Source organism: Anser cygnoides, chromosome 2 (genome assembly GCF_040182565.1).
Source record: "Anser cygnoides isolate HZ-2024a breed goose chromosome 2, Taihu_goose_T2T_genome, whole genome shotgun sequence".
NCBI classification, from domain to species: Eukaryota; Metazoa; Chordata; class Aves; order Anseriformes; family Anatidae; genus Anser; species Anser cygnoides.
The window spans coordinates 127610711-127635820 of record NC_089874.1 but is presented as its reverse complement, the minus strand read 5'-3'; the positions used below and the strand labels follow the sequence as shown (position 1 = coordinate 127635820).

The 25110-nt window shown below is 40.6% G+C and overlaps 1 protein-coding gene across 2 annotated transcripts in view; it reads left to right on the top strand.

Annotated features, from left to right (window-relative positions):
- Positions 1-3187: 3187 nt before the first annotated feature.
- CPA6 (carboxypeptidase A6) overlaps positions 3188-25110 on the top strand; it is an 84468-nt gene continuing 62545 nt past the window's right edge. The window contains exon 1 of one of the 2 annotated variants that reach the window (XM_048077048.2): positions 3188-3782. In XM_048077048.2, the coding sequence (XP_047933005.2) occupies positions 3256-3782 (527 nt within the window). In that variant the 5' untranslated portion in view covers positions 3188-3255. The remainder of the gene's footprint in view (positions 3783-25110) is intronic. The other variant, XM_048077050.2, reaches the window with a different exon arrangement.

Below are 25110 nucleotides of genomic sequence, written 5' to 3'. Positions count from 1 at the left end.
AGAAGAGCCACTCTCACTATCCTTCAGCCCTCAAGGTCTCTGCGTGAGTTAAAAGAAATGGAGGCCAGGTCTTTAAAAGGACATTGCACTCAATCAACCTCAATTTTTTAACTGGTTGTAGCAGTGCAAAACCCAGCATGAACACACTTATTCCAATTTAGTATTAATCAGTGTGATTTAAACTAGAACAATATATGCCTTGTTTAAACTCCTGTTTCTGTTTCATAATAATCCTAACAAACATGCAGCAAGGATCATTTATTTATTCAGGCTATTGCAACCTTCTCACAAATGTGAGACTTGGGACAGCACAAAGGTATAAAACATGCTTATAAGAAACTATTTCCCTTTTTCAGTTCTTCTGTGCAATTACAGGCTTCTCAATAAACAGCATGTTCTCAAGTTCAGGTACCACATGTAGGCTGCCTGCCCACTTACTTCATATGAAGCTTTTCTTGTTTCCATGTCATGTAGGATTGCCTCTGTTTCTATAGCCTGTGCTCCTTGTAAAGTGTGGGATGCTGTGCTAAATCCCACGTCTTGATTCATTAAGAGGGAAATCATATCCCAGACTTTCTCCTGCTCCTTCGCAGGCTCTCATCACCTTCAAGTCAAAGCCGCACACCAGAACCCTGGTGTTGGCAATTCCTCTTTCAGCTCCAAGAAGTGAAGGAAAAGAAATTCTTATTTTCTTCCTCCAAAATTCTTTGCTTAACTGGGTGCAAGTTTTATAGCCCCATCTTGTCAGGCATGTTAGCACATGCATAACTTCCAGGCTCAACTATAGAGTGTTTAAAACCTTTCCTAGCTGCCAGTATTACAAAGTTCCAGCTCTCCGTCCAGCCTGCCCAGTAACCCACTATGATTTAAAGTGATGGACCAGAGGGAGACCAAGGGACCTGTATAACCCCTCGCAATCCCTATCTCTGTTAAAGCTCTTTCTGATATTTGGGGCTATTTGTCTCTCCAGCTTCTCCACCATTCTGAAGGTGTAATTTTAAATTTATTTTAAACAGGTAGAAGTAGTACATGTTAACAAAGATGGTATACCCTTTATGAGCGTTTATCCCAGATGTTGTTATTTATCTTTAGTAATTGGTTTTGATGCTTGAACTCCCTTTCTTTCTCACATTTATGGTCTCGCATTTTAGTTTTGAGGAATGTTACAGAAAGGCAAGATGTAAGAATGAAGTATAGACCAACAGAAACCCACAGTAAAATTCTCCTTAACTCTGATGAAGCCAGGATTTCATCTTAAAAGCAACAATTTTAGAATAGGAAAACTGTTTTGCAAACAGAAGCCAATAGGAAAATTTTTTTTAGATGAAATGGACCCAAGTTTTCAGACTGAAAGCCAAACAGTATTTTGCAACCATTTTAATAGATCAGCATATTACCTGATGCACTTTAGTTGTAGGAAGGATAGATAGTAAGAAAAGTGAGCAAGAAAAGCACATGAAATAAAGCTTTGCTTTTTGCTTCAGTATCATACTCATGCCCTCCAAAAGTCACTTACTCAAATTCATGACAGCTGACTTCACCTCTGAAGTTACCTCTGAGCAAACAGTAGGGCTTATACATTAAATATGTGTCCATAAAGTTAGATTTATATTTACTACAAGACTGAAGATTTGCAGAAAATGTTTGTTGTTTTTTTTCCCGCAAGAAATTGAAGGTGTTTTTGACAACAGATGCAAAACACCCTGTGCTGAACACACATCCGTGCACAAGCACACACATACAAATTCACCTCTGTGTAGCTCCACCAAAAGCAAATTTGAGATTTTAAGCAGGATATATTCTGGGAGTTCAATGAAGAAACACCAGTAACCAAGCAGAAGGGAATAATCATGCCCTGGACCGGGTCTTTTCCATCTCCAGACTCCATCGCACAGCCAGTGTCAGATTTGGTGCCAGCATGGAAAGAGACAAAGGAAAACGTTCCTTCACCTTTCAGCAGCAGAACACAAAGTGTGTGTGGTTTAATACAGAGCTTTTCAAAAAGCTCCCCGTGCCTCTGAAACATTAACAGGGATTTACAGTAGTTCTCACACATGTTCAAATATCAGCTGGTTTCATTTGTCTACAGCCCACTCTCCTCTTTTCTCTCAGAGAGGCTGAGGGCCAGTTGGTTTTGAAGCACAAAGTCAATATTTAAGTATCTAAGAAGCTATTGATTTATTCCATCAATATGGAATAAATCGATAATATATCAATAATACATAAATAAATAAATACATGCCAATGTATTATACTTTTACCTACTTTTTATCTTAACAAGCGATCTGCATGATTCCTGTAAACTACAGCTACTTGCAGCAAAACTCTCCCCATTTTCCTTGATGGCCCCTGTGTCCCAGTGACCTATGTTCACAGGAGCCTTTCACTCCTCAGCAGCATGGAAAAGATAGCACAAAACCAGATTTAAAAGAAAGAAAGAAAAAGTGTTAAAAAGAAAGAAAAAAAAAGTGTAAAAAAGAAAGAGAGAAAAAGTGTAAAAAAGAAAGAAAGAAAAATTAGGAAAGAAAGAAAGAATGTACAAAAGAATGTACAAAAGAAGGAAAGAAAGAAGGAAAGCAAGCAAGCGGGAAAGCAAGAAGGAAGGAAAGAAGGAAGGAAGGAAGGAAGGAAGGAAGGAAGGAAGGAAGGAAGGAAGGAAGGAAGGAAGGAAGGAAGGAAGGAAGGAAGGAAGGAAGGAAGGAAGGAAGGAAGGAAGGAGAAAGACAGAGAGAGAGAAATAGACAGAGAAAGAGAAAGAGAGAAAGAGAGAGAGAAAGGAAAGGAAGGAAGGAAGGAAGGAAGGAAGGAAGGAAGGAAGGAAGGAAGGAAGGAAGGAAGGAAGGAAGGAAGGAAGGAAGGAAGGAGGAAAGAAAGAAGGAAAGAAAGAAGGAAAGAAAGAAGGAAAGAAAGAAGGAAGGAAAGAAGGAAGGAAAGAAGGAAAGAAGGAAGGAAGGAAGGAAGGAAGGAAGGAAGGAAGGAAGGAAGGAAGGAAGGAAGGAAGGAAGGAAGGAAGGAAGGAAGGAAGGAAGGAAGGAAGGAAGGAAGGAAGGAAGGAAGGAAGGAAGGGAGAGAGAGAGAAAGAAAAAGAAAGAAAGAAAGAAAGAAAGAAAGAAAGAAAGAAAGAAAGAAAGAAAGAAAGAAAAGAAAGAAAGAAAGAAAGAAAGAAAGAAAGAAAGAAAGAAAAAGTTTGTATCTTCTTAGGGCAGTCCCTCTTCCCCTTCCCACTCTTCAGGCCCAAGGCTCTTGGCACCGCACATGAAATCCCACCTTCTCCCTTGGCGCGTCCCGACGGCCGCTCTCCACCACCCCACGTTTGGGCTCTCTCTGCCCCCTTACCACACTCAGCCCTTTGCCCGGCGGCCAAAATCCCCCCCCCGCACACCCACCTACCCCCCTCCGCCTCCGGGGGGGGCCGTGGCGAGGCACCTGCAGAGGCGGCACCCCCAGACCGAGGGGAGAGGACACCCCCAGGCTGAAGGGAGGACACCCCCGGCCCAGCCCTCCCGGCGCCGTCCTCCCCCCGCTCCCCGCTGCCTTCTCCCCCCCGCGCCCCCCGCTCCGCTCCTCCCCGGCCCCCGCCTCCGCTCCGCTCCGCGCCGGCTTTGTGTGCGCGGTGGCCGCCACCCGGGCAGGGTCCCGGGTCGCACGTCCCGGTGCCGGTGCCGCTCCCGGCCCCTCATCATGCCGCCCCGCCGGCTCCCCGCCGCCCTCCTGCCCCTCCTTTGTCTGCTCTGCCTCCAGGCTGCGCTGCCGCTCCGCGCCCACCGCGGCCGCTACGCCGGGTAAGTGCCCCCGCAGCCCCCGCCGAGGGCCGGGACGGGCTCGGGCTTCAGGATTCAATATTCCCTCCTGCAGCTGCCTCCCAGCGGCGTGCTCCGGAGCCAGAGCGCTGGGAAGGATGCTTGCGCTGAAGAGAGGCGAGGAAAAAAGTTTTAGTGCCCTGCTAGGAGCTGCCACCGCGTAGGGGAAGGGGGGGGGGAATAAATGCAGGGGTTTCACTCTGAAATGAATGAAGGTTTGGGTTTTCCTTTGGGGAACGTGGCTTAATGGAACTTGAAACTGTGTTATTATTTTTTTCTTTAAAACTGTGTGTGGTTTTAACGCATAAAAAGCCCAGGCAGGAAGGGAACCTGATTAACCTGGCTGTAAGTGAGTGAAGGATTCCACGTGTATTTCAAACGAGGCTTTTTTCTTCATTTAAAGTCCAAGTTTGTGTTAGAAAGATTGAAAAGCAGTAGACTAGAAAGTTGTAGTAAATTGCAAACTGTGATATCGCTGCTAGGCTTTGCCGCCAAACTGTGTATGCCTGATCTAGAGAGTTTCTTTTTAGCAGGTATTTAATAAAATTGTGTCTGCGAGAGATTCATGATGTAAACAAAAATAAAGACAGCCAAACATAGGACCACTACCAGCCAATGGCATCTTTCAACATACAGTATAAAATCCATTCAAACTGACCAGCAAATCCCTCAGGACACATCACTGTAGAAGTAGGAGCTGTATAATTCTTTTCATTTAATTTAAGTAACCAAACCAGGCATATAAATTCCACTAGTAAAATGAAGTTAAAAAAAAAAATGGTAATGTGAAAGGAAGCTATTCACCCCGGGTCACTGTTACTGATAGGAAGTAGTAAAACAATTGACAGCTGTTTCGTCATCTTTGTTTGGTTCCTTGCACCTCAGTAGCTATCTCACTGTTAACCAAACCAGCCGCCGCAGTCAGGAGCCCGCCTGGAGGCAAAGGGAAGGCACAGGACAGAAAACCAAACTCCTCTTTAAAGCCAGAGTTGTGTCTTAAGTCCTGTGCCACAGCATTCTTCTCTCTATCTGGAACCCAATGCGCAGTCATGGTCTCAGTAAGACATGATTTTTTTATCTTCAGGATTGTATTCAATTTGTTTGCAGATGACATTGAGATGAAAAACAAGTTCCTAGTGCCAGATCATAACTTTTTCTGAATATTAGTTACACGCCTTATCTGTTGCTGGATGCCTGAGATGTCAGAACATGTATTTTAATATCCTCTAGGTTTAAATAAGATTGTCTATCTATAGTCCTGTCAATTAAAACAGGAAAAAAAATGCCTGCAGGTTCAAGTATTGTACCTCTGATAATTCATGTGATTCACTGACTTCTCAATTCAATTCTTGAATGTTTATTTATTTATTTTTTAAATCTCTTTCTTGTTTAAGCATTTGATGTGCCCTGGGTGGCAGGTAAAAACCCACAAAAAACTCTCCCCTGTTGATCCTTGTCCTAGAAGCTTTTGCAGAGCGTCTAGCCCCAAAAAAAATGAGACTTCTTGTCAACTTCCAGAATCTGGGCAAGCACAACAAAACTCACTACTCAGAAAAAGGACTAGCATTCATTACAAAACTCTTGGTCAATAGGCAATTGTAGCAGGAGGATGAGATACATTTACAAGTCTTGCTGAAAATGTGGTCCCATTTGTAACACAGACCAGAATGTGTAACGCGTGTGTAATACAAACTTGAGAAACACCCTGATATTTTTCCCACTCTGCTAATATTTTCCATTACTACCATACTGGCATCATTTTTGTCAATAAAAGATGAAGAAAAATCAGCTTGAAGCAGGTTGAGGGTTTCTTTGGAACTACAAATACGTCTTGTCCTTTCGAAGCTTCTGCTACCAGCTCAATGTCCTGGGCAGAATCATTTAATTTCCTCCGCATGTGCAATTGATTGAAAACAGTTGAGCAGGTGTTGCCTTCACTACTGAACCCGGTCATCACCAAGAGGAAAAATTGTTTGGTAGGTTCTTTCTGAGGAGGGCAGTCAGGAGGTGAATATAGTTTTCTAATGTTCATCATTAAAAGGCGTGTCCCAACCGCCTGAATTCTTTCTGGGCTAAGTAATTTTGTGTCAGTCCTAGTCATCTCTGTTGTGTCAGAAGCTGTACCATGTAAGGGGAAGGCATAAGTATAATTAGGGCAAAGGGAAGAAAGAAAAGAAAGAACAAAAAAAGCAACAGAATGCATTTCTCATAAACTTAGACCAGAACTATAAGGCACAGAACAATTGCAGTTCTTTAGCTAAGGACTCTGACCTAATACGATTAATTAGTATTCCACATATTTCTCCAAACTAACTCCTCCAAACTGTGTTCAGAGCAGGCGGGGTATGCCACAGGGACACATCTTTAAGCAAATAGATTCCAGATACCTTTGGGAAGTCAACAAATAGTTGGGAAGTCTCAGCAAAGAGTGGCAAGCAAGGCAGCACCTCTCGTGCCCACTGAGTTCTTGCAAAGACTCAGACACGGACGTATTTACCTTCTGCTGCCTCACACAACAAACAAGAGTCCAACCTACCCCTGTGCTCTTGTGCCTGCAGGAACTCAAGGAGGAGCTTAAGGAGCTTGGAGCTGCCGCCTTCCCCTCTAAAAGACCCTGGAAATCAGCTACCTTACATCAAACTCAGTACTATACTCCCCTACCCACAGTTTTTCTGCTCCCATTTGCATTCTCGTTCCAAAGGTTCCAGTGGAGATAGGAGAGGTGGGGACACATCAGGGTTTGGAGAGTTGCTATGGTGCATTCGTGAGGATTTTCCAGGAGGCCATTACCAGAGGTTCATACAGGGGCAACATGGATGATCAAATGGATGGAAAAGTTTAAGTGCCAGAAATAACTGAGTAAGCTAGGACACTTTGGTTTCCAGTAGAAAAAATTTAGGTAATGACAAATATCTACAAGCTTTCAGGCACAGGGAGGTGGTGGATAGAGATCAGCGGTTCACTGTTTCCTCCCACAGGATTCGGGAGGTGTAAGATGAATCTAGTATGACCCAGGTTGAAAAGAAGTTTCTTCACCCCACTGGTGTGAGACCTGTGGAACTCTGCTGAGGGATGTGAAATGTTTACAAGGGTTTAGGGGGGCTTGACATATCCATGGACGGGAAACCCGCTGAGAGTTACTAGTAATACCTCTGAAATGACATCCAGCCCAGGAAATCACTGAGGTGAAAGTAAGTGTACAGTGGAAGAGTACTTACTGGTAATATACAGTATAATATACAATATAATTTGCCTTGTTGTTTCACTTCTCTTTTGACAGTTTTGAAGAGTAGGTTATTGGAGAAGATGGATTTATTTTATTTTATTTTTTAATCAAGTGCAACAATCTTCTAGCTCTTAGTTATTCTATGAAGAAAGAGATGGTTTCCCATAAACAGGTCAAGATTTCTTAGGGGAAAAATCACCTCTCTCATTTGTTCTTTAAAAATCACTAATAGGGTTCTTTTACTCCAGCTCATCTCCCATCACCTGAAAGATGGTGGCTGGGCATGTACCTTCTGTTTCCTACCTCACTTTCTGTTCCATATCACTTGTAAATTCTTTCAAAGCCTTATCAGAAGTGTGCCTCATCTCACCTTCTCACCTTTGCTTTTACCTCCAATAACTAAAGAAAAAAAAAAAACACGTGGTCAGTTCTTCTCTAAGGTTTTGGTTGTTTTGTTCTGTTTTGTTTTTTTTTTGTTTGCTTGCTTTCTGGAGGTTTTGGGAGTCCTTTTGAACATTGCATTGAGAAATCAACTCCTCCAAAAAGTTACAGCTTATGTGGGTTGCAGTACAGCAGATATTTGCCATTTCTTTGCATCAAGTAAAGGCTATGATGCATTCTTATGCTATTGCATTTGGGGTGGATAAGAAACAGAAAACAGCAAAGAAATGTTCCGTAATCCAAGATGTAGTATGCTGTAACTACTGGGACATCACATCCCATAAACTGCACAAACCAACTGGTCATGCAAATAAGCACAGACATCAAATCTGAGAACATTCAGCAAATTTCAAATATTTTAATGCCCGTTAACATCCCAGCATACCAAAGCTAAGTGCCTCTGATCCCACAGTACCTTATACACAATAGCTAGCAATTGTTCTGTCTCATGGAAAAAAACACATGGGACTGTGATAAAACCTGGTTGCTGAGGGAATAGAGAAGTGGAAAGGAACTCCTGTGCTATTCCCCTCTGAAGATTTTTTTCCAAATGTTTTAAACAGGGACTAAAAGATCTGTTTTGCTGAGTAAAAAAAAACGTTCTTTCTCTCTTCTACTCAGGTCTCCTTTTCCACCCTCAAGTTAAGGTAAAATGTCATATACATAACTGGCAAAAAAAGCATTTGGAAAGAATACCACCAGCATTAGGCTGAAGTCATAATCGTTCAGATGAAAACCACACTTACTGTTTCTCTAGATGGTGTCAGGGAGCTTCTGAAAGGTGAAAAGCTATGAGCTCTATAGCATCATGCACAAGCAATTTTAGTATTCTCTTTTCAAATTAATAATTCTGGAATAGAAACACCAGTGATTCCTAGAAAGAGCACAGGTCTGTAAAATCCATGACAACTCTGGCACCTCTATACCCACTCTGGTCTCAAGACCACAACTCTAATTTTTATGCTTTCTCATCACCTGATACTCTCCCAGCACAACATCATTTATGTTCTTCTAAAGGGAAAAAATAATGCTGCCAAGTTTTGATTCCTTTTCTCCTCTTAAGTCCAGGCATGTTAAATTTACCTTTTATAGCCTCTCTGCCCTCCTTATTATAAATGAGAAATATGAAGTGTTTCAGTTGCTCTTTCTTTCCCTTTTTCACTTTTTTTTTTCCAGTAATTAGAACAACAGTGCATGTCCACATTACACAGGCAAAGTGAAGGCCAGGCAAAGAGGTTCCCAGCTCGTTATGACTTTGTCTAAACTGATCTCCAGGTTCATGTCACCATGCAAGCCTGATCCCATACATGTCCAGATCAAGACCTTGTTGGATGGTGTCGTGGTCCCTGTCTGGCTTCTGCATGTGGAGGAGAGGAGCAGAAAACTTGAGGGTAGGGGAAGGTATAAAGAATCAGGACATGGGCAAAAAAAGATAAACAATGAGGACATGGGCAAAACTTTCAGCCATACTTGGAAGCTCTGAACCTTTCCTAGGTCCCCTACTTTAGATGAAACCTATGGTCTTCCAGTAAGAATGATTCTTTGTGAAGTGCAAACCCTCAGTTTCCTCATTTTTAAAAGTATATATGTTACAAATAGGAAAGTAGCATATTATTAAATAAAATTCGTGTTTGAGCTTCATTTTGAGTCCAACAGTTATGTTCTGCAAAAAACAGCATACATTTAAGATGTATTTAGACAGAGATGCTTATAAAAACAGAATTTACATATCAAAGCCAACTGTTCCTTCAGTCTAAAGCATCTACTTTGAATCCACCAGCTTCCATTGTCTTGTGGAAATAAGCGGGTGAAGAAACACAGCTTTTCCCAGAGCTTCTGGTACTAGTTGCAGTGAACTTCAGTGCTCCCACTTCTACACCATACCCACTACCTTCTATTTGCTGCTGCCATGAATTCACTTTCCTGAAGTCACTCATGGGCTTCTTAAAATGATGAACTTAACCTTGAATATTTTGCACCGAACTTTCAGAAGCGCTTAGCCAGGCACAGATACATAAATGATGTAATGATTATTTTTTTTATTTATAAAATTGGGATCTAAAGTATGTGAATAACCTACGTGAAAGACAGTGGAACTTACTTGCAGTCCAGAAAGAAAATCAAGGTTCTGGAATGAGTGAATTTGAAAAAGGGAAACTAAAAATCTGCTTTTCCTGAATATATTTCAAATGTTTTGCAGGGAACTCTAGTTTCATATACTGTGTAGGACTGTGTCCCACACTGCACAATAAACAGGAGCCCAAGGTCTTCTGAAATCCTAATATCTGTAAAAATGTCATATGTACATCTGAAATAGCTTTACATAGTCAAAATGCCATAGGAAATACCCATTACTCTATCCAGTTGAAGGCGAATGGCCACCATTAATCATCTCCTACTGTCTCCAGAAGGTAAACTCTGTCATCTCTGTTTCACAGAACTGTCCTTCACTTAACTTTTCTCCTTAATTTTACCTCTGAATACATAAAAGAAATTGTGCTCCCTCTATTGTAAAGGGGGTGCACTGTGTATATAACGTTCACACAAAAGTCAAGAAAAAAACTGATATTGAGATCATATATTGGCAGTCTGTCCAGCAGTCCTGTAGGCAAACCTGCTGTGAATATCCATATAGCACTGAAAACGAAAAGCAGGCAGTGGAGTTCACCATTCAGTATTTCTGCTGTTCAAGCGGTATGAACAGCAAGAGATGGGGAGAATTTTCCTGCAGTTTGACCCTCTACAACAAAATAAGCAAAATAAACTGTTTTGCTTGGCTCTTTATGCTATCAGTACTATTTTTCAGGCAGAAAATAACTTTCAGCAGATCTTGTGCTCTCTGTTCTACTTACAATGATAAGCAGGTTTGGTTGCAAAATGAGAACTAATAATTATAATCACACTAGACCTCTTTCCGAAAACCCTGCTGCAGACAAAACTCCTTACAGAACTTAACAGCACTTCTGCTGGTCTCAGATTTGCAGGAACAGACTTACAGGCAGCAAACTTCTGGAGACAATTAAGCCCAGTCCTAATTTTTGTTCAGTATATTTTGATTCTGATTTATAAAGTCTGTGTTCACATACTTCAGTAAAAAATTGTGGTTCTGGTTTGATATTGGTGCTAGAGCAAAACCTGCATTGATTTTGCTCTTTAAGTTACACCTCAGTATATCAAGTCAGAATCACACCCTAGGCAGTCATGGATTGTAAAGAAAGAATCTGCAAAGAAAACTCTAAAACTGCTTTTTGTGCAAGGCACCTGAGGATACGGGAGCCAAAGTAGTCTGACTTAAAATTGAAAGCAACAAATGGATAGCGGCAATGTATTCCCTTCTTTTTAATATTTTGCATCTTTTGAGCTTGCCAGATGAGAGGGAAGGCCAAGGACTCGTTGCTTTGTGGTGGAACTATAAAAACAGGCACTGTGCATCACCCAGGGCGAGCACGGATGCCTGGTCTGCTGCGCGGGTGCTCACACAGGCTGGCATGGAGCAGCTGGCAGGGAGCACAGACCCATCCCTTCTGCCTGTGTCTGCTCTGTGCCAGCTGAATGATCTGGAGGACGAGGCTCCACCAAGGCACCTCTGCCCCTGGGGAACATCGAGACTTGCGAGTGCACTTATTAAAAGAGAAGTCACACCTTAGAGTTACCAGGCAAAGCAATGCACGCTACAGCACCCGCTAAGGAGGGTATGTTCTAGGCTGCTTAAATATAGCCATGGAAAAACAAAAGTATCTTACCAAATCAAAGCCTCTTTTCTGGCTGTTCTGCAGTTCAGTCAAGGTTCTATGCAGGGGAGGCTACCAAAACAGGATTTTAAAAATGTAATTTGAGGAAGGTTTATTGCAGAACAGTTGTTCTAAGAAAAACTTCTTGTTTGTTATACCATGTAGTGTTTCAAATACGTTCAGCAAAGTGATAAAATTTGCAGCACCACATTGTTGACTCAGAGGAAAAAGAAGTCTCTTTTCATTTTTATTTTATATTTATGTTGCATTTCGATAATAAGTTGTGATTGCAGTATCCTACAGGTTTGAAAGGCCCAGGTAAGCAGTAGAAAAGGTGGTACATTTTAAATACAAGACAACATAACAGACATTTGTTTTGAGAAAGAGGTGACACACATGATACAACCATAGTCTATAGATGGATTTTTAAAGTGAGTATTTTGGCCATTTCCTTTTTTTTTTTTTTTTCCTTCCGAGGCACTTAAAGTGTTAACTTATTTGAAATAAATGAGCAGATTAATCCAGGCATCTGAAGCCAGGCATTTGATTATATAAGAAAAGCATGGGATAGAACCCTGAAAGTCAAGTCTTGAGGACAGATGTGAGAAATGACTTCAGCAGGCCTGATGAAAAACTGGTGCACTTTGATTTACGCGACTGTACTCCTACCAAGATTACCACCAGATGCTACTCTAAGGCTGCGGGGTGATGATACAGCCAAGCCCCTAAACCCGCTAATGGCCGGCTGCTGCCAGGGGAGGCGGTTGTGCTCCCGCTGCTCCAGATGTGCAGCCCCCCTGCCCCTGCTCTGGCACTGGCACTCCTTCACCTACTGCATGCCAATCCTGGGAGCAAAAAGAGCAAAAAATATCCCTCTCATCCCCCTTTTTTTTTTTCCTGGACTAGCTCTCAGCTTGTCAGTCTGTGATCTGGCTGCTGCAGAGCCTCCGGTTGGCCCAGGGAAGGAGTGGCAATGCCTGGTTTTCCAGTAGCCACCTGGGTCAGGGGCTTCAGACTCCCTGTGCACATATGCACAGGAGATGGTCCTCTGAGCCCAGTTAATTCCAGGTGTGAACTCCAAGGAGCACAATGTGGTTTTACTTCGGCAGAATTTGGTTTCCTGATCACTCCCGACCACCAGATTTCTTTCCTTGACAGTGTCAAAGGAACAATCCCAAAAGAGTGTTTCAGGCTCACAGAGAGAATAAGGGGATGTTTATTTTCAAATAAGCATCTTCCCAAAAGTGCAAAACTAAAGAAAAAGTTAAGCTCAGTACTAGCTATGTGGGTTTTTGAAACAAAGGGGCTTCATCATTCCTACTGTCTTAAGAAGCTGTAATTCCTTCTTTATGTAACACGCAAGACTGACATAATAGCATCTACAGAAGAATAACCTCTATATTCATTAAATTGGTTGATGTTAGATGGACTATAACTATTTCACAGGAAAACAGGGCAGGCATTTAAATATGGATGTTTTATTAAGAGCTCTGGCATTTTTGTCACAGCACAGTTTCAACAGGGAAATAAACTTCAGGTTCACTTGCGCTGCACAGGACAGGCAGCCAAGAACATACTCTGCCTAAAATTTGTACCAAATAACAAGAATCACCATGTAAGCATACTGCCAAGTCCCAGCTTAATAAGGCCAGTGTCTCAGCAGCATGAGCTTGCATCTTCATCAGCAGTACACAGCATAAGGATGTCCTGTGGCACAAGGACAGCACGTCACGTCTTTATTCAGCTCTGTTATCAACAGACTGGATCCCTGATCCATCTGCCTATGAAAGTGACAACACAAAAATAGATGGGGATTATTAAAGGAATATAAAATCATCTAAGTAATTTGCTTTCTTTGTAAAAATTAAATAGTTTAAGTTCAGCTGAGCTTGTTCTGTTGTTTTGTTTTTACAAAAAGCAGTTATCTTAGTTTTGGTGTAATTTTTAAATCATGGCCTGTTTAATAAAGTTTCAGAGGAAATCAAAGTACTGGAGTATAATCTTTTATATTCACTATCCAAGAGCATGAAAATAATTTGTGATGTGGTTTGTATTTTCTGAGGCCTAGCCTAGAATTGTAACAGCAGCAAAATATGTAATTATGCAGATTTTGATCATAGAATAGAATCACAGAATCATAGAATCAGTAAGGTTGGAAAAGACCTCCAAGATCATCTGGTCCAACCATCCCCCAACCACCAATGTCACCCACTAAACCATGTCCCTAAACACCACGTCCAACATTTTCTTAAACACCCCCAGGGATGGTGACTCCACCGCCTCCCTGGGCAACCCGTTCCAATGCCTAACCAAATCCCCACTGCAAGAGTTGCTTCTGTTCTGCATTAAGTCACCAAGAGGGAGAGTCCTGGTTCTCCCTCTGTAGAATCTGCAAGGAGCGGGAAGCACAGGAACCCAGGGCTTCTCTGCCCAACAGAAGGACAACCACGTCTCTCCTCTCTGTTTAGCATGGGCTAAGCTTTGTCTGAGCACCTTTAATGTATCCTCTCTCTTAGAGGCCCTAGGCAGAGAAACATCACGTAGTCAACACCATCAACCCCTGTCAAAGAGACGTGAAAAAGACCCTGATTTACTCATCCCAGGTGGTTGTGGGCAGACCTGGAGACAGACATGTGCATCTCAGGCTCAGACTGAGGAAGGACTCAGGGGTTTCAACCTTTATTTTTGTCTACAGTGCATATTGTTTGTCACATAATCTTATGTCTTTGAAGGCCTTACATCTAGTCCCACCTGCCAGAAGTATATATCAAATTAGGAAATACATGTACTGGACACACAAGAAGCTGTTTGCTGTTCAGAATCAGGTTAGCAGGTGTCACAGACCTGGAGTCTTTAGGACATCAGCATCCCAGTTTAGCATCCAGGCCTTCTCTTTCATGGATGCTTAGTCCTTAGCCAATGGGCAGCATGCAGCTCACCAGTGTGTTGGTTTCCCCATGCCCATCCCTCTTTCCTTGGACCTGTATTCTTTTCTCTGTAAGATAACTGACATTTTTTGTCCATAAGATGGAAGACAGAAAAAAAGATACCCAAAAAGTATGATAGTCAGCACAGGCTGCCACTGCCTGACCAAAGTGGCGAACAATTTGTAACAATTAGCATGTGTCACACACAAACAGATGGGAAGGTGGTTCAAAGCAGTAGAAAGGCAAATTAGCTTAACCCTCTGGAAGATGATGGAAAAGTGAAGTAAAGCTAGCCTCCCGGATCGTAAGAAATCAGTAGAGACTAGTGCTCAAGGTGAGGTAAGCCTTATGTTTTTGGGTGACCTCTCCAGACGCTGCAAAAGCTTCACTGGGGAATGGTGGACAAAGGGGTCCAGGGACCAGGAAAACCTGATTTTTAATTCTCCTAAATAAAACTGTGAGGAGAAGTGAGGAGAAAACACACAGCTTTTACCTTTTCAAAACAGAATATCCTACCAATTTGCAGACAGTGAGACAGTGCCATGAAACAGCTCAGGGTAGAGAATTATAGAGAACAACTGATCCACGATGTGCTCTGTGAAATCTGATCTTTCCGTATTGTTTTTCTTTAATCCAGAGTCCATTATCTCTGCTGAAAAAATACACGTGGGCTTTTATGTATGGCAACTGCGTTAGGGGTGGTCTTTGAATTAGAAGGCATTAGCTCAAAGAGCCTGCAGCAAGTCACGCCAGTCAAGTGGCTGCAGGCTGCACAGCTACACTCAGGGAAAAAAAAGCAAATGATACAAAAAGCATTCTCTTGTATGGTTGAATGGACATCTCATACAAGACATATCTCTTGTATGAACAGCTTGGTGAAAACTAGAAGGTAAGGGGAAAGGGGAGTCTAATCTTCAGGAGTATACACTCTGATGTGAGATTAACTGACAATTATACAACATTTTAAAGGTTTTATTCTACTTGTAATGTGTCTACCAGATTTCAGTTATGTTGTTAGAGCTAATGAAATACAGTCTTAATTATGAAGTAGCTAATAGCTGGCTAATAAAATGCTAAATAATCATTCTATTAAAACATATAAAATAAACAACACCAAAAAAAAGGACTTTTTGTAGGAGGAAAATGCAGAGATCTCACTGGGAGGACCAGGTTCACAGCGGCCAATGGAAAAAATAATTATTAGGGTGTATTTAGCAACCAAAAGTCCATCTGCCCCACTGGAAAAAATTACTTTTTCAGGAGAAAAAAATTACACGAACTTCAGGCAAACAAAGAAGGATATTTTAAATTAGTCATTGTATAAAGAACTTTGTTGCTTACAAGAATAAATAACTGGATGAATTTAAGGTATTATTATTAAAGTTATCAAATTACATGCACAGTATTTATTTTTACACTCCATGGCCATAAAACACCAGATGTCATGCAATGAAGTAATGTCAGGGGAAGACTGGAATCCATTGTCTGTGAGGAACAGTCAGATGCTTGCTGTTAGCAGTGAAGTCTTGCTCATAAAAGTTTGCTTCAAATGCAAAAACATCAAACATGCTTCATTGCTTTCAAGACTTGTGTCCCCATAGCTTGTAGGTTTTTGTTGTTTTAAGCTTCGTTATTACTAGTGTGACACGGGAAAGGGGGAGCTTAAAAAACTGTTCAATGGAAGAAGCAAAAAATGGGTGTCAGTAGTCATCTTATGGTAGAGACTAGGTAAAGTAAATACTGCTTGTTGGATGCTTGTATTGATGAATGGCATAGGTCACCCCACACTCTATTTTACAAATGAAAAATAGTAGTAGAACAAAAGAAAAACAGCAGTAGAAGAAAAAGATATATTTTCCTTTTGAGAAGGAAAACACAAAATTCATATATAAACGCAAAGTATCACCTCATATATTGTGCTGCTTTTTGCATAATGTAAGTTTTTGGCAGCTTATTCAAAGCTTGTAGCATGCCAACTCCATTTTCCATGAAACTTTATGTAAGGATAGCTGGGGACACAAAACATATAACAAGAAAGAAGCTGCAGAAAAATGGAGCTAGCAATTTCATAGTTTTGTGCAGCTCTATATTTCTGTGGTATCATTTCACACAACATATCAAGTGTAGCTCAGTGTGCACATATGTTGCACATCACAACTTTATAAACTGAAATAATTGCAAATGGAAATTAATTCATTTCATGAATTTATCTCAGTGTACAATGTAAAAAAAAAAATTGCAAGTATATATTCAAGTAAAAGCACAGAATGTGATTTTAGCTGGAATTTCTTTTAAATACCTAACAAAAATAAACACAACCATGTGTCTATGTACTAATGCTAGTGTTTAGTGGGCATATACTGTCTGCATTTATTTCACCCCAAAATACTTTATAATTTTGCTAAATCCTGCTCCTCTAGGCATATCAAAGTAGCTGTCCTCATCTAGGATAAAGTAGAGTAAGGCTGAGGTTCAATATTCATCACAGGTTTGAAAATTAGAACACTTGAGATAAAATAAAACAAAACAAGCACTGCATTTCTTCATGTGGAACTTCATCTCACCTTTTAAGTCCGTTTCAGTCAAATAGAGCTAAATCCTATTTAGCGACATTAACAAAAAATCTCAGCAAAATTAAATAGGCCAACCAAATCTTTCTCTTCGCTTTCTCCAGCATTTCACCTTCAGATGGGGAGCGAGTACATTAGAGGTTTTCTTTGATACAATCACTGGGTGTTATAGCAGCAGAAGCAGACTTTAGTGAAAATGCTGCTTGGGGAACATATCTTGGCAAGCAACAGTTCCCCGATGGAAATAGCATTTGGCATCAGAATTTACTTCACAGAAGGCCTATGTACAGAGTTTCTCAGTTGTCGTTTTCAAAGAACCTCTCCTTTTGCTGGCTGTGCAGGTGCGGAGCTGAGATTACAGCCTGCTGTGTAAAAGCTGACTCCTCTTCCTCCTACCTGTCTCTTTGTTCACACCTCTCCCTTGCTTACTTCATTGTCCTCGTATCTTGCTGCAAACAGCCTGCAGAACAGTTTTCAGTAGGGAATGGCATTTTACCACATGCTGGATCAGCAGGTAACTCCAGGTCTTAGTTGCTTTGTGTTTCCTGTATAATCAAGTAGTAGTAGTTTCAGCTCTAACACAGCTCTTTTGGACAGTGGATCTAGACAGAATGATAAATAACAGTGTTATACTGGTGCAAATAAGCTTAACAAACTTATTATTATGAATGCTTTCAATTTAGGGACTTGTTTTCAGCTGGACAGAAGGCAAAAAATTTACAAAATTGCTTCTAAGTATGGGGATGGTTTGTTTAAGGAGCTAGCAGCTTTCTTTACCATTTCATTTATTTATTTATTGTGAAATATAATAGCAAGAAAGAACTTTAATTGAATTTATGAAATAAACTGATAGTTTCCATCAAGTATTAGCAGACAAAACTCTGCTTCTTGACATATTGAGTTGCTATGAGCAAGGCAGAGAAGTAGTACCTGGGTGCAAGACTCTGCTGACACCATCTGAACTGAGTATCCTATTCTCCTGTATCTCTTTGCATTTTTTGTTTTATTTGTTCGTTTTTAGTAGGTTTCTAAGAGTTTAAAATTATGATCAATCAAGATGCAAGTAAACAAGAAGTCATAACTAATAGCTTTACAAGACCTTATCTAGTCTGTTCATTTCAGTCCAAGGTAACTCACATCCTGAATGAAGTTGATAGCAATGTCTTTTTTCATTAAAATTATGTGGGTTTTTTTTTATACATTCACATAAATACACGCAGAAACATTTCTGAAATTGAGAAGGCATCAATTATACCTCCAAACCTGTTAAGTCAAAGCAATATACACAAAGGTAACTGTCTTTCATACAGAAAGTATGAATAGCATGATGTCATTCAGTAAGGTAGACTAAACAATCTGTCTTTACTAGATAAAAACTATAAAATCTTTAGAGACATTTACTGTATCAGGTATCTGATGAAAATTACAGTAATAAATCTGAGATGATTTAGAATCCATATTCCCAGGACAATTGTAAAATGCCCTAGGCATTTACTGTCTGCCTGCAGAACATGTTTGCACCATGTTTCATAAATTTAACTTTTGCAGCATGGAATATTTTTTTACAGGAGCACAGAAGAGAATTGCCTAAACAGAATGAATGACAAAATCTCAAATGGAGAGTTTGGTATTTCAGTAGCAGTGCAAGACTTGACACTTCAAGATCTCTGCATTTGGGGGTATTTCGGTTTGGGCAAACTAGATGCAAGACGGATGTTTAACAAATAATCGGGGCAGCAAATGTTCTTCAACAATCAAGTGATAACCAAATGTAAAGGCACATCTCAGGAAATTGGTTGAATGTTGTTGTAGCAGTGCATTTAACATCTGATTGCTACCGCAGACACCACAGGGCTCCGGCACCAAGAATTGCACTTGACAGCTTAATGGGATTTGCTATGCTTTGTCAGTGGGCTGAGCCTTCCAAGTAGCCTCGTCACTATGTTCTGTGACTTCTCCAGAGAGAAGAGCCAAATTTTTATCACCTCACATTTGGCGTGAACATTCCAAGCCACAACTCACTTGTAACCACATCTTGAACTCTAAAAAAACAGAATCACTCTTTTGCTAGTTACAATTTTGGGAGGGCAGCCAAGGTATCGCAGAGCAATTTTGATGAAGTTATAGGAAAGAAATCAGGATCCAGCCAAAAATGAACGCTCCTTAATTTGACGAAAAAGTGATTACCTGTCAAATAGGTGAGATTTTCACAAACTGCAGTTCAGAGCATTAAGCCCTGTTTTACCTGGGTGGAAACAAAACCTTGCCATGTAATAGAAACTCTGGAGATTTTGTTTATCAGAGCTAATGAAAAGTAGATTACATTTCTTTTCTTGGTGACATAAAGGGCTCCCAAACCCTAGTGCATTAATTCAAATGCTCAAATAGAGGTTTTTTTTCCAGTTAACCTTTTCTTCAGGCATATAACATTGTTGTTGCTTTAGACGAAATGAATAACACTGCTACCCTATTTTTTGATTTTTGATTTACCTGTTGGATTGCTGGGGGAAAATTCAGATATTGACTAAGAATCCTGAATAAGTCTGAGTTACTCAGCAAGTTCGGGTTTTGTGCAGTTGGTAGTAAGCAAGCTGTTTTTTCCAAAAATTATGATTTTCTCTGAAGTGAAGGAAACTGCAATTCATTCTCCAACCTCACTCCACAACTCTACACAAATATTTATATTATCTAGCCATAAACTGACTTTATCAAATTAAACAAAAATCTCCATACTCCATCTTACAAACATTTCTCCATAAATTAAGTTATATTGGTAACAGATTCTGAGCCCACAGAAGTTCAAAGCACTATTTAAAGTAGTAAGATGAGGTATTTAAAGGATTATTTTTCATATTTTAAGTTGGTAAGAAAAATTTAAAACTTTTTGTTAAAAAGAAAAGAAAAAAAAGAGCTCTTAGATATGCCAGTGACCACAGTACCTCTCATTAGATTATGAATGTTTTATGCTGCCCTTTTGGGATATCAATTACAGGACCCATAAGCAGAGTCAGTAAAGAGCCTCTTCCAGGCATGAGACATCTGGTTCTTTGGCAGCCTACACAGACATTTGTATTGCCAGCTTTAAATTAGGCCTTTGAATTTACCACATGCTTTAACTGGCAATGGGCTGTCTGGACTGCCATGTGTTCCTGGTTGTGGTAGCTTTAACATTTAATGTTTAGGTTTATTCCCCTCCCTTCTCTCTCGAGAGGACCTCCAAACCAGTAAAACTTCACCATCAGCCCTAATATTTAGGGCTTAGAGGACTGCTCTTCTAAGCCTCTGAATATGCATTTCTCATTGGTTTTCTAAGGACTGGTACAAATATACAGTATTACAAGAATTATGACCCTATATATTCCTGGGCATCATCCAAAGTTCAACACATGCAGACATTCAGAAAAAGTAGTTTGTTTTCCCGTCTGTACAAAACCATTAATACATCCATCAGCTGGTCAGAAACTTCTCAGTCACTTACTTGACTAAAAAGAGTCTGAAGCTCAGCTTGAATAATTGTTTCTAGCTTGGTGTCCGGCTTGATTATGAGAATTTTATTATATGAGAATTTTATATATGGAGGAAGTCAGCTGGAGGGAATGTGTTTGTCAGTGATGAAAAGGAGGCCTAGGACCAAACTGCACGTGTCATCTGAAGTACAGATTGTAAATAGCCCTATTTGTGTATCTATCTCTTGGATTAAGTTATTCTGCAGAGAAGCCCCTTACTGCTTGTAGAAGTAGATGGAAGTTGTTTTTAGGGAGAAAAATAATTCTAATTTGACATTAAACCCTAATAAAAATAAATAAAATTGCATAGAAGGAACATTGCTGCTTACCAAATGAAGTGAGCTAGGAAATAAGGGAGATAGTTCATTCTTAATCCATCCCTTTTGTGTATTAATTTCAGCATCCTAGTTCTCTTGCCTACCTCTGACGCTTCAGTTGTGTATACTGCAGCAGTACATGTCCTGCTGAATGGTCAAGAGCCATTGTATTGAAAGGCCTTCTGGATCTGGAGCCATTATATTCATAGTGATGTTCAAGCAATCTTCAGAATTATCTGTGCTTTTTTTTGTTATTTTATTTTCTCTTCTTCTTAGTTGATACAACCAAAATAATATCTAGTGATCTGAAATGTCAAGGAAAATGGGTCTCCGTTGTGAGCCTATATGCTCTAAACCAGATAAATAGAAACCCTAAGACTTTAATTTTCCTTTACTCATTTTTTTAAAAAAAAAAACAAAAAACTCTTAATCTGCAGAAACTGCTTGAATACCTGAAGTCAGCACTGACTTAAGAAAGCAGAGAAGCAGCAGGACAGAAGATTGCAGTCAGCACACCTCTCTGGCCTTGTGTGCCATTTATCACAAGTGTCACTGACTTCTCCTGCCCTCCAGAAAATGATTAAACGCCAGTCTGTTATGCTGAGTGACAGTCAAGTGTCATTTTTTACAAATGCCTTCTAACATTTATAGGTAGACCTTCTCCTCCAATTGCACTGGCTGTAAGGATGTAAAACCTTCCCATTTTATGCCAGTCCCTCTGTCTGTTTGTCTGTCCACCTCTTCATATCTAGATTTCCATTTTCTACTTCTTCACCTCTGTTCCTGCTGAACCCAGTCCCCAGCCTCTTCCCTGACTCCAATTTCTGCGGTGCCCTCCCTGCTCTTGTGATAATGATGCTCCCACTTCTCTTCCAATTCAGTGTTCATTTAGAAATCACTGCTGCCCACAAGCCTTAGACCAGTGATGGGCCACATGTGTTGAATCTTTCCTAATCCAATATAAAAAAAAAAAAATTGTACCATGATATTACTTAAGTGTGCTTTTAAACTGGTTTGAAAACCATTAAAATAGTTTCATTTATAACATTGGTATAAAAGGGAAGGGGAATAAAAGGGCTTCTGCAGCAACAGAATTTATCCTTCTTTTCACTGTAAACAATGGTGGGACAAGGGAAATCAGCAGCTACTCAGCTCTCTAGAGGATACCCAAAGGCAAGTTTTAAGTGTTGCTCATTAAGTGTGAAAGTCAGGAGACTTACAGCATCAGGAATCCAAACTGACACCGAGGCTAATGGCAAGCTAGCAACCACCCCGCTCTGCTCCTTAAAACAGACATGGATCTGGTGCTTTTCTGTACGATACTGTATTTATCTGGTAAAAGACCACGTGATAGCATGGCCATTTAGAAGAGTAATAACGCAGCATCAGTAATGGCACTTACTGCTGCTGTAAACTCTATCAACCTCTAGCAGATTAACAAGCTCCCTGCAGACAAATAGCACCCAAATATTCATCTACCTAGGGAATTAGGCATCTGCTCGCTTTATCTGCTGAACTGATAGCCTCTTTGTTACACAGTTCATTCTCCTGACAATTGACCTTCAGAATAAATGTGAAATGCAAACCTCGGAGCATATAAAGAGCCTCTAAAATCTATCAAATCACTTCGTAAAATCCATCACTTTGGGCTCAGCCAAAGCACTTTCTAATTTAAGGCTGACATTTATGCATTACACAAAAATAGCTAAACATGAATACTGAACAGAGGAAAGAAGCTAGAAGCATCAGAATCGGTAGTTAAAACTTTTACAGCACTTAATTTTAAAATTGAGGCTAATGGCATGAGATTCTAAGATCTGTAAGAACAGAGAATTTATGATTTTGCAAAAGACCTTTAGAAAGCTCTGTTCACACATATCTAGATCATTAAAATATTTTATGGAGAAGTTTTGAAGAACAGTGCTTCAGATTCATTGGCACTTGCTTAAAACTGTAATATTTCACATAAGATTCTAATGTAGAACTGACAAAGCTTATTTTTACACATTTAAGTACGTACTGACTTTGATAGCATTCAGATCTCAACGCTTGTGTGACACAGTGCCCCTGTAGGCAGAAAACATCTGTCAAGTAGAGCTGGTAAAAACAAAAGTTTCTCTGGCTTTTTTGATTCAATTGGCCTTCAATAGAATAGAAATTTCTGTAAGAGTTTTCCACGTTTTCACTGACCCTAAAAAAAAAAGAAGCAGCATAGGTATTAGAAGCATATGTATCTTCTGGAAGTTAAATAAATTTACTTCCTTCTTATTATATATGGAAATAAATTAATTAGCTGAGTAGTTGTTGGCAAATAAGGATTTACCTCAGTTTTGACAAAAATCTGAAGAGGAAACTTTGCTCACCAGAAAACTGGATGACCTGTAGCTAACGCGCCATTGACATGGGTTTGAGGGAAAGATTTCTGTTAGCAATGGTATAGGATACATTCCCATACCCTCAAATACAGTGGTCTTCTATAGGAAAAAACGTCCCCCAGTAAGTGCGGGGGGCATTTGGTAAAGTTGAAGTATGTCTTCTGGTTAAGATAAACCTGAGCAACCAACCTCTTATAAATTTTGGCATATTGGGTCAAAATAACCACCCTTTTAGGTTATGTCTGTATTAGAAAGCAGTGCTCTGTATACGTATGATGGGAGTGGATTGGCTGGCGCTGAGGACCAGTCACTCGCATGGTGTGAATTTGGCAGGGTTTTGCTCTGGACTGGCTGATCTGACCCCATATGGTTGGGGCACACTGCATGCACTCCAAGCGTGTCTCTCAGCTCGTGTTCAGTCCAGTTCATGCACCCCTCAGACTGGTCCACAGTGTGACCTGCACCCTGAGGCTGCTTTGCAGTGGGACCCATGTCTTGCTAAGTAGGAACACTCAGGTTCACTTCAGAAGTGCAGTTCTCATCTGAATTAAAAGCTTTATATAGCTTCTGTCCCTCTCCCAGTGCAAATGACTAAAGAATAAGGCATTTGAAGCACGGTGGCTGCTAAATTGTATGCCTACGGTGAAGATTTCTTCCTAATCTCCACTGTTTATCATTGATAGAGAGATTGAAATCTCTGAAATGTCCTGGAGGAATATACGAAATTGCTGTATTTGTGATTAGTTTTTGGTTTTGGTTGTTGGGTTTTTTTTGGTAATTTGTGGGTATAATGGGTAATAGCTTCTGTCCAGAGTGATCCACGATTTCTTTCTTTGTACATTTTCTAAAAGCCTTACTCAGCCGCTGGCTCTCCTGTTTCAGAAGAATACTTTCCCATTGTAATCAGATTTTATTGCCTAAAAGTGAAGTCACTGCCTTAAAGCAACACAACCAAAGTGCCCGCTCTGTATCAGCAATGCATTTAAACTAGCAATTTTTTTCCCTTTCTTTGCTTTGTAGCCCAGACATGACAACTGTGGAAGCAAACTCAGATAACCAAAAACACCGCCCTTGACCATTTCTTTGTTGGGACTCGTGTGCTGAAGGATGTGGTCTTGGTAATTAACCAGATCACCTTAAGTCACTGTCCTCGGAGATTTGAAATGAACTGGCTGACTAAATAATGAAGTAGTTCAGGATCTTTCATACAATTTCTTTCGTTAGCTGAGGACTGAAGTGAATAATATGAAGTGAACGATGTTTGTCCTTCAGTTAAAAAGAAGACACTGGGGAAGCAAGATATTTACCTGCATGTACCTGAGCGACCCTTCTGAGGGGGCTTTGGAGAAACACCCCACTGGCCATGGCCCATGGTGGCAGGGAAAATGATGGCTGGGGGGATCCAAGCTGTCCCTCCAGGTCCAGGGCTGTAACCACACCGTGGTGTTCACCCGGCAGTCCTCACTGGGTCCTGCTGGTGGGGCAGTGAGGTGTCACCGCAAATAAGGGCACAAGGCAAGAATCAGCCCAATATATGGCAGCTATATATACACCGCACCCAACACAAAAATATCAAAGCATGAACTTCCAGTATTAGTTTTTTCCCTGAATTCATTTACAAAAGGCGTGTTTGTGTCCTTCCTTTATGGAAACCGAAGGATCGGTAACAAGAAATGAAAATTCTCCTATAATAAAACTGGTTGACATCTAGCTTTTGCTTCGGAAGTTACAAAAAATTGAGTCAAATTACCATGAGCGGGTTTAAGAAATATCAGGCATGTTCCAGCAGCCCCAGAGAGTGACTGAAGCTGGGCTGAAGATTTAAGAGAAGATACAAATTTGTCTGGGGCTGGCAGCCTCCCATGTAGTAAACTGAGCACAACTGTTCACAGCTTCTTGCTTGAGGGCTGAGGGGGGAAAACCTCTCATTACACACCACACATTATTTTCCACATTACTTCAGTTTTATGGTTTACTGAGAAAGAAAGCAAGCAAACAAATTCTGTGATGGCAATTCAAAGTGCTTCAGCATCTCAGCACCGTTCCTGGTGCAGCTGAAGCTGCAGGACAGAGTGGCTGGCTGGCTGCTGGTGCTGCAGATACGTCCTGCTAGGTCTGGGCTAGAAGAATGGTCCCAAATACAGAGCTCTGCGATGTTTAGATAAAAATAAACACCTTTTGACCCAGAGTAACATTCAGAGAATCTTGAAGCGCGGA